This window comes from Lontra canadensis, unplaced genomic scaffold (genome assembly GCF_010015895.1).
Source record: "Lontra canadensis isolate GAN:19392208 unplaced genomic scaffold, GSC_riverotter_1.0 scaffold21, whole genome shotgun sequence".
NCBI classification, from domain to species: Eukaryota; Metazoa; Chordata; class Mammalia; order Carnivora; family Mustelidae; genus Lontra; species Lontra canadensis.
This window is the reverse complement of record NW_022631015.1, coordinates 21,448,740-21,458,923: the sequence shown is the minus strand read 5'-3', so window position 1 is coordinate 21,458,923 and position 10,184 is coordinate 21,448,740. Positions and strand designations below refer to the sequence as shown.

General features: G+C 41.5%; 1 protein-coding gene across 1 annotated transcript; it reads right to left on the bottom strand.

Moving 5' to 3' along the window:
- Positions 1-717: 717 nt before the first annotated feature.
- Positions 718-9,041, bottom strand: LOC116870057 (adenylosuccinate lyase-like). The gene is made up of 2 exons (XM_032861765.1): positions 8,969-9,041; positions 718-1,444 (listed from the first exon to the last, which is right to left on the bottom strand). Exons 1-2 carry the CDS (start codon positions 9,039-9,041, stop codon positions 744-746), a joined length of 774 nt encoding a protein of 257 aa, XP_032717656.1. The 3' UTR covers positions 718-743.
- Positions 9,042-10,184: the final 1,143 nt, after the last annotated feature.

Genomic DNA, 10,184 nt, shown 5'->3' with positions numbered 1-10,184 from the left:
AGCAAAGACCGAGCAGTTACTGCTCGTACTGCAATACCCGTGTTTGACTAGACAATAGTATTTTTATGGAACATTTACAAAAGTATATTTTTAAAAAATACAATCAAAAATAAACAGTTGTGGGGTCTGCGCAGGGGAGCGAAAGGCACCGACGCCAGAGCCAGAGCGCGCCCCGGGGCTTTGCTCAGACAGATCCTGGCGAGGCTCTGCTGGGTTCCCCTTCCTAACTGCCAGGAGGAACCCCCGGGGCCCCCAGCTGCTCGCAGCGGCTCCTGACTCCGCGGTCGCCCCAGCAGCGCCGGCCTCCTCCCACCGGGGTCCTGGCCCCGGCCCTGGCCCCGCTGTCTTATCCCCAGGCCGACCCCAAGCGCTGTCAGTAGGCCGCCCCTGGGGATGACAGCTGGGGATGGAAGACGCCGTCTTGCTCTTTCGGTTCGCGGCATAAGTTATTGCTCTTTTAGAAAAACCTCAATAAAACATTTCAAAGCAAAAAAAAAAAAAAAAAGTTATTTTTTATTTATTTGACAGAGAGAGATCACAAGTAGGCAGAGAGGCAGGCGGAGACAGAGGGGGAAGCAGGCTCCCTGTTGAGCAGAGAGCCCAATGCGGGGCTCGATCCCAGGACTCTGAGATCATGACCTGAGCCGAAGGCAGAGGCTTAACCCACTGAGCCACCCAGGCTCCCCTCCCCCCTTTTTTTAAGTTAATGAAGCCAACGACTTCTTGTTGAATTTTTTCCAATGCTACAGACATAATTCTGCTTTCACCTTCATTACACTTTCATATGGTTTCAGCAGGGGATATACCTCCTCTTCTAAGAATCTCTGCGCCTGTTGGGATGCACGACCCATAAACGAAGAAGGATCCAGTAGATGGTCCAACTGGGAGTGAATGGGACTGAAGTAGGCATCGGCCTGGATTCGCTCTATGAGGTCACTGTCACCCCCTTCCTGCTTGACCACAGCAGCTGTCTGCTGGGAAAGCACTCTGATTTTCTCATGGCAATCCTGGCGCCTACCCCCAGCTTTCACCACGGCCATGATGATGTTCTCTGTGGCCATGAAAGGCAGCTCTTGCCGAATGCGTCGTTCAGTTGCTTTAGGGGACAGCACCAATCCTTCAGAAATGTTGTGCAGCGTATTCAGTGTCGGATCTGCAGTGAGAAATGCCTCAGCCAAACGGATACGGCGATTGGCACTATCATCCAGTGTGCGCTCAAACCACGGCGTAGATGCCGTCTGCGGCGGGTTCATGATAAGGGTCATCAGGTGACGGGCGAGGCTGCAGCACCGCTCTGAGCGCATAGGGTTCCGCTTGTATGGCATCGCACTTGAGCCAATCTGCTGTTTTTCGAAGGGTTCCTCCATCTCCTTGAGGTTTGCCAGGAGTCGTGTGTCGGTACAAATCTTCTGCAAAGACCGTGTACCAGTGTAATTTTCTGACTCTCCAGAAGCATATTAAGCCTATTAAGAATTTTAAAAGTACTTTCAATTGTTCCTTTAGTTTTTAGTAAAACGGATATATTTTAAAAGAGTATGGTAATGAACTAGACTACCTTATTCCAGGATCAAAATGGTTTGATGTATAAAGAAAATGTGTTTAAATAAAAATTAGAAATATTTTCCCTATCCCTTTTATAGTATAAATACTGAACTCTGATTCTCTTATTTTTTTAGCACTTAGTGGAATTTTGAATCTAAGGAAAATGATTTGCTACCATGTTTTCTGTGTAATATTAAGAAACCCTTAATATTAAGACTACTCAACTTTATTCTTATTATCACATATCAACTTATCAGTCTTGATTTTGTCTTATATACACATTTGTAAAAACATATTGCTCCTTACAGTGAATCTATTTTAGACATACCCAGCTTGAGGGGAAGGCACCATTTGGAATACTGACTTATTAAAGACTTTATTGCTGGAAAGAACATTTGACTTCTTTACCTAGTAATATGGCTTAAGATAAGAGAATTTGGTTATACTCCAAAGAATTAAATACCTAAGCTTGTAGCTTAAAATACATTATTGAACATATTTAGTGAAAAACTTAAAAACACACTATTGTGGGATATTTTTCAAACCTGCTACTTTTTGAATGGTGAAATATTCCCTATTATTTTTTTCCTAAAGAAAATTCTTAAAATCACAGAAATTATGTATTTAGTGGATTTTATTTTTTTAAAGATGTTTTATTTATTTACTTGACACAGAGAGAGCTCACAAGTAGGCAGAGAAGCAGGCAGAGGGGAAAGCAGGTTTTCTGCTGTTGAGCAGAGAGCCCAATGCAGGGCTCAATCCCAGGACCCTAAGATTATGACCTGAGCTGAAGGCAGAGGCTTAACCCACTGAGCCACACAGGCGCCCCTTCAGAGTCTGGGGTAACAACCTGCTCTTCAGCTCTTGTTTCCATATTTACATAAACTGTTTTCTCAGCATTTCCCCCTCTATATATTCTCTAAAAGGGGGTTTTGGGTGCAGTTGGTTTGGTGTAAAATAGACTGCATATTAATAAACCAGGCTTTGTTTGATGTGGGAAGATGTGCATTATCCCACAGCTGCCTAATAGTGAAACCAAAAAAAAAAAAAAAAAAGAAAGAAAGAAAGAAAGAAAGAAAGAAATTATATATATATATATATAATACATATATATATGTATATATATATATATACATATATATATAAACTTGGCTGCTAGCAATAGATGTACCAGGAAAAAATGTCTTCTCTGTTGGGAACAAAATTGTTCCATAACTTTTAATTTTGGGAGCCCCAGTCAGAGAAGTGTTCTGGAATCTTTCAAATTTAGTTCAGTTTGATTCAGGAAACAGACCGTGGATGGGAGTAAGCGAGATACAGATGTGTAAAATAGCTTTGCTCTTTGGAAACTTCAGGCATGGGGTGTGGGTGGGAAATTGTTGGAGTGTTTTCCACACACTGGGAAAACTGCATGGAAAAGCATGGAGTGATGAACCAGTACAGATGAACAGGGTGGGTTAGGGAAGTTTCTCAAAAGAAATGAAAACCCTAGCAGGTTCTGAGGGACATTTAAGCAAAAGAACTTGCCATACTGATGTGTGGGAATAGGGACATCCTAAATACTGGGGACATGCTACACAACAATACAGAGGTAAAATAACAGATTATTTTTTAAAGGAATCACAGCTATTTTGATATTGAGCATAAAGTACAAAAGAGAAGTCAGCCCCCAAGCCTTTGGTGGTTCCAATGTAATTTTTTTCCCAGTCTTATTTTATTAACTTCCCCTTTGCTTTGTATGGGAAACACATAGTATGTGGAACTAGACAGAGACAGACATTTGACAAGTGTTTTTATGCAACAATACTTAATCTGATAAAGGGTCATGAATTGAAAGTAGTGTACAGAATCAAAAAACTATTTAAGAGGTAAGGACAGAAGGGATTGATGACTGGTCATAGATACACAGATAATTAAAAGGGCACTGTCGTCTTCCAGATTTATGATTTGGGTGATTGGGTGTCTAATAATGGCAAGCTGGGAAAAGAGGACAAAGGTCAAGGTTGTTAGGCGGGAGTAACAACTTTGATTTTGAGTTCTTGGGATTGAAGTATTGATATTCACAAGGAGATATGTAACAGCGAGATGGCTACTTCATCTGTGCATGTACACACACACACACACCGATGACGCTTGTAGAATGTAGTGCGGTCTGGATGTGAGGACAAAGGTGCTCTTGAAAGATCCAAACAAAGGGCGCCTGGGTGGCTCAGCAGTTAAGTGTCTGCCTTCAGCTCAGGTCCCCATCCCAGGTTCGTGGGGTCAAGTCCCGTCCAGCTCCCTGCTCAGAGGCGAGTCTGCTTCTCCCTCTTACTCTGCTTCTTCCCCTGCTCTCTCTCTCTCTCTGTGTCAAATAAATAAGTAAATAAAATCTTTTAAAAAAATCCAAAAGTAGACAGTAAACTCTGGCTGTATTTTCTTAGATTCCGTCCTTGTCGGTTTGGCACACACTGATTACTCGGCCAAACTAATGACCGGGGTGGTTTCCGTCCTGCGGTCTAGAACCAATTCTCTGCACCTTTTCCTTATCTAACAAACACACTGAGCCCATATTTCCCCCCGCTCAAAATCAACCGAGGGGTCTGGGGCAGGGGAGGGTGGGGCACCTGGGTGGCTCATTCCTTATGTGTCTCACTTCGGCTCTGCTCATGTGGGATTCTGGGATCAAGGGATCTGAGATTCTGGGATCAAGGCCTGCATCAGCATTCTGGGATCAAGGCCTGGGATCAGGCTCCTTGCTCAGTGGGAAGCCTGCTTCTTTTTCTCTTGCTCCCCCTGCTTGTGTCTGCTTGTGTTCCCTCTCTCGCTGTGTCTCTCTTTGTCAAATAAATAAATAAAAACCTTAACCACCATCCCCCCCCCCCAAAAAAAAACAACCCAGGGCCAGGTAGCAGACAACCAGGAACAGCCCAATCCTAAACTGTTTATCCCATAGAAAACCCCAAATGAAGTTCTAATCTGGGCTTTCCCCTCACTCCTCCTGGCAAAATGTGGTGTTTCAGCACGTGGTCTTGCAGGGTACGGTGTGCCCCTTTCTCATGGAAAATGTAATAAATACTTCTTTCAAAGGCCTTGTTTCGTGTTTGTTACCATACCTGGGAATAAATACTGAAGCAAGCCGTCAGGGAGAAGGTGAGAAGTGCGGGTCAAAGAGGGAAGCCTGAGGAACGGAGGGTATCTGGGCATCAGGGAATAGAACTAATGATGTGAGAAGGACCAGGAGAGCTAAGCTTTACTAGTAATATTATTTATTATTTACAAATAAAGATACTTTTTAACCACATCTGTTAAAAGTACCCACTGATTTGCAAAATGAAGTTATCAATAATGCCATTAGCAAGGGTTTCATGGGTACCATAGGATCCAATGATTAGAGCCTCTATATGGATATCAGTTTTCCCTGGTACTATTTCTTTCCTCAGATAAAACTCACCTAAAACTATGATTTCTGGTCTTTAAGTTCTTTAAGTCTAAACGGTAATTTGCGCTCTTTGGGCTACTTAGGTAAATACACTATATATAATACGTGCCCTCTCTATATTTAGGTACGAAATTTCTCAACTGCAGTGTGATGATTAGAGAAAGAAAAAAAAATATGTGAACTAAATCGTAGACTTAAAAAAGGTTTTTGGAAAGAATCGAGCGTCTGAACAAAATTATCACTCAACTTGAAGTCAAATTCAACAGGCTTCCTGAAATTGCACAAATTTAGAAGTCTGGACAGCATTTAACAATGTAATTAGGCTTCCTAATTTTAGAGGGGGAAATGAAATTTGAAAAAGTTAACTTGCCTAAGGACCCATGACCCCAGGTGTTCTGGTTATTTGCACAAAGCTTTCCCTCTAGTTCATAGCACATGGCCTTCGAATCATTTTCTGTTAATTCTTTTATCTGGTTTACTCCCCTTCATGAAAAATGTCTGACATTATCATAATTATATGATATGAGAGATTAGTCCTTACTTAATATTCCATTTGACAATAGATTCTTCTTTTCTTCAGGACAAAAACCAGCCCTCATCTTCTCCCCCCACTCTTATTTTTAAAAAACAACCATGGCATTGTCCTGTTATCTGATTGCGGTTAGAGCAGCATGGGCAGTGAGGTAATGACATACAGACGTTTTTTAGGATGATGGCGATGGTGAGGGCATTGGAAAATTTTACAAGAGGCATGAATAGATAGGTAATTGATCTCTGTTTCCCACCTGACCCAAATGCTCCCATAGGGGAAAAAAGAGTCCGGGATCTTGTCCTATACTTGATAATTTAAATAAGTTTTTGACTATTAGTGATACTTGTTTCAGATTGTGCATTTTTAAGGTCCTCCCTCAAAAATCCCCAACTTATAATAATTATGGCAAACTGTCCGTTTTGCCCTAATAATGAACAAAAATGCTTTCTAAAAAGAACTTTGACTGGCTTTGTCTATTTCCTTCTTTTCTTAAAACCTGTCCCCATTCCAACATCCTCTCTGTTTTTATGCTCCCTTCCTATTTTCCTCAGCTTAGTGGAAGTAAATAGCTATTGATTACAGTTTCCCCAAACAGTCTGAGCAGCGGAGCTAAACCTGGCTCAGAGAAAAGAGGTTGTTTGTCAAATGGAAACAAATTACTTCCAGGCTTGATTTTAATCAGATAATTGTATCTTGAGTCCCTCTAATGAGGCTTTTGAAAGTCTCCCAAAACTATAACAAGATTGAACAAACATTCTGCTGTGGGATGTGTTTCCTCATCAAGCTTAAAAGGAAAGATGGAAGGAAAGAAGAAAGGAGGGGAGAAAAGAAGGGAAAGAGATAGGAAGGAAGGAATGAACAGAAAGAAAAGGAAGGGAGGGGGAAGGAAAAAATAGTGGAGAAGACCTTCACCCTCTAATAATACTGATTTAATTTTGTGTTTTTTAAACAAACTGTTCAGTAAACTGTATTATTTTCATCTATTTTGTGGGTTCACTCACTTTTGAAAATTTTGAACAAAACTGGGATTTACAGAAAAGTCACAAAAGCAGTATGGTTTTCCTCGCTCAGCTTTTGTTAACATCTTACTTAGCCAGTGCAGAAAGATCAGGACCAGGAAATTAACATTTGGTAGGATACTAGTAACTCAACTAACCGCTGCGTTTGAATCGCACCACTTTTTCTGCCAACATTCTTTTTTTCTGTTCCAACAACCTCCCCAGGTTTTCACCTTGTGATTAGCTTTTATATCTCCTTACCTTCCTGCAGGCTGTGGGAATACCTCAATGTTGTCTTTCATGACCTTGACACCTTTTTTTTTAAGATTTTATTTATTTATTTGACAGACAGAGGTCACAAGTAGGCAGAGAGGCAGGAAGAGAGAGAGGGGGAAGCAGGCTCCCTGCTGAGCAGAGAGCCCCGATGTGGGGCTCGATCCCAGGACCCTAAGATCATGACCTAAGCCAAAGGCAGAGGCTTAACCCACTGAGCCACCCAGGCGTCCCTGACCTTGACACTTTTAAAGATGGTGGATCAGTTGATTTTCCAATGCTCCTTAAGTGAGGTGAAACTAATTTAAACATGTTTCTAATGCTTGGCTGAAATATAAATATCCTTCCCCCTTTCCCCCCCTAATCTGGGCTTGCTTAATGTTTTCTAGTCCCCGTGCTGAGATTATACATCTTTGGCAAGAATATCACAGAAATGATGTGTCTTCCTCACTCCATCTTATCAGAGGGCTGATAATGTTAGGTGTCTTATTACTGGTGACACTGCCTTTGATTACTTGGTTAAGATGGATTCTATTGATTTTCCCACTGTAAAGTTACCATCCTAACCTGTGCGGGTAATAAATAACTCAGGGAAGATACTTTGAGACTTCGTGAATCCTGCTTCTACTCAAACATTTGCCTCTTAACGGAGCCCTCAGCAGGAGCTGGTCTGTAGCAATTACTATTGTGGTATTTGCCTCCTGGTACTTTGTTTCCTCTTTGCTTTCCTATATATTTTTTAAGAGATTTTATTTATTTTTTTGAAAGAGAGAACAACGAGCAGGGGGAAGGGAAGAGGGGGAGGAAGAAGCAGACTCCTCATTGAGCAGGGAGCCCAATGTGGGGCTTGATCCTATGACCCCGAGATCCCAGGACCCTGGGATCATGACCTGAGCTGAAGGCAGATACTTAACTGACTGAGCCACCCGGGTGCCCCATGCTTTCCTATTTATTAACTGGAATTCTATAAGAACTTTCCCCTCTCTCCTACTTAATTATTTTTGATATATTTTAAGTCTAGTCTGTGGATAATTCTATTACGTATTTTATAGTTCAGATTATTCCAGCTGTCTATATTAGGAGTGTCCCCAGGTTGGCTCCCTTTGCTTGGACAAGCCCGCATCTGTTTTGAGTACATTCTTCCTTTCTGATGCGATCAGATGTGCCAGACTCATCTCGTGTTTTCTCTGCCTTAACCCTGAAGTCAGTCATTCCCCCCGAGATATCCTGGTTCCTTCATGATGGAGAATGAGACTGAGAAGCCTAGAACTCGTGTCAGTGCTTCTAGGTCCTTCTAGAAGGCAAAGCTGGGATGCATTAGTCTGCATTAGTTTCCAAGGGCTGCCACAGTACCCTCAATCTGACAACTTAATGCGTTCTCTCAAAGTTCTAGAGACAGAAGGCTGAACTATTGAACTAACTTTGTATTTTTGCACAAATGCCACTTGACATAGTATATCATTATTAATCATGTACTGATTAATGTATTATTAAGATATTGATTCTGTTTGCTAATATTTTCTTTAGAATTTTGAATTTATTTAAGGAGAAATATTGGTCTGCAGTTTTTTCTTTCTTCCTCTTTCTCTCTTTCTTTTTTTTACTATCACTATCTGGTTTAGGTATTATGGCTTACAAAAAGGAATCATATAGTTTTCCTTCCTTTTCAGTGTCCTTGAATAATTCAGAGTATTAGAAATATCTGGTCTTTTGAAGAATTTAGCAGAATTTCCCTGTGAAAACATGTAGGCTTTTTTTTACAGGGTAGTTCTTTAACAACTTTTTGTCCTTTTCGTTGATATCTGGAATTTCATCTGTTTTATATGGAGAGTAATAAGTTAAAATTTCTTATCAGCAAGACTAAGACAAGGGAAAGGGGACTGATACACTCACCTTAGGCACAAAGTGTAATGGGGCGCCAAAACACTTGGTAATCAAGGTAAAACAATCTTTTACTGCAGTATTTCAAAAGATTAAACCAGCAAAGTATAGCCTATGGGATAGCCTTCTGTTTTCATAGATAAAGTTTTATTGGAATGTGGGCCAGGATTAGTGACATGTGTGAGGCAGGGTTGTAGAAGCGAAGAGCCAGATGCTGTCTTTACTTAAAATTTTATATTTGACCATCATGGACTTTAGAATGCTTCTGATTGTATTAGAGTTGATCTTACGGACATTGATTGATCTCTGCCCAAGTCTTACCTGCCTCGCACAAGTCAAGCCAGCTCTCCGAATCTCCCCCCATCACCTGCATCTCCTGCAACTGTTGCCTCATGAAAGTGGTGAATTTGTTTTTTGATTTTTGATAGCTCCCCGTTTAAGACATACTTTGAAATTCCTCCTGTGTGCTTCTTGCTCTGATCTGCCCAGTTGCTTGTCCTCTCAGACTTAGAGTGAATTTACTTTTCCTGGTGGTCACACCAGTTCTCAGTCAGTCCCCTTGGGCTGAAGTTTCTGCTCTGATCCCCTTGGTGGTTTTGGTTCTGTTTCTCAATCCGAACTGCCGGTCCTACCAAGGGCAGAGATGGGGCGGTACCACGTGAGACCAGCACTTGCTTGTCTTTATTTTTCTCTTTTGACACGCACTTATTTTGCCAGTTTTGCTTTCTGTGTCTTTGAGTAACTTTGAGAGTGTGGTTTGGCTTTGAATGTTCGTCGATGTGGTTATTTCATATTTCTGGGGAGGAGGTTTGGAGAAGTTGTTTCTTATATACCTGCTGTTGCCTGCAGCTACTTGGAAGTCTCCTGGCCATGACTGCTAACATTATAATTATAATTACGATTCTTTACAGTGGTATTATGGACTCCCGAGTGATATGCAAACAAAGTAACAACATCAAAAATATCAAGATTTTTTTTTATTGTTCACCTGAAACGCCTGAAGGTGACTGGGGCGGTAGCTGAGATCCTGATGTGTGAAACTGGGCAGAGCAGGTGTCCCTGTAACGAACGATGACAGGGCATGTGGACTTAGGTTTGATTTCCAGGTTAGGGCACATGTTTTGAAATTGAACACGTCTCTGTTCGAATCACCAGATTCACAATCCCAAATGAGTCACTTAACTCTCCTCCATGTCCTTTTTGTCCTCTACAAAATCTCTGGGTTTTTGGGAGAGACAATCTGATCACGTATTAAAATGATCTCCCAAGAGTGCTTAGTGAAGTGTGTGTTCAAAAATCCTCTTGAATTTACCATTTTTGTTTTTCCTTCCTGACAATTTTTGTTGGTATAATAGGCGGTCTGGAGAGTTCCTTCTTCTTCGCATTCCTGTGTTAGAAAGATGGTCTTTTCCCCTCTTTTGACACAATTTTCTCACGACGCTCCCACTCTGCCAAACACTGAGTCAGCACTCCTCCTGCATTCGGAGATCCACGATTATGAGAATCAACTTCAGTTCCCACCGTGCGGTTTTCACTG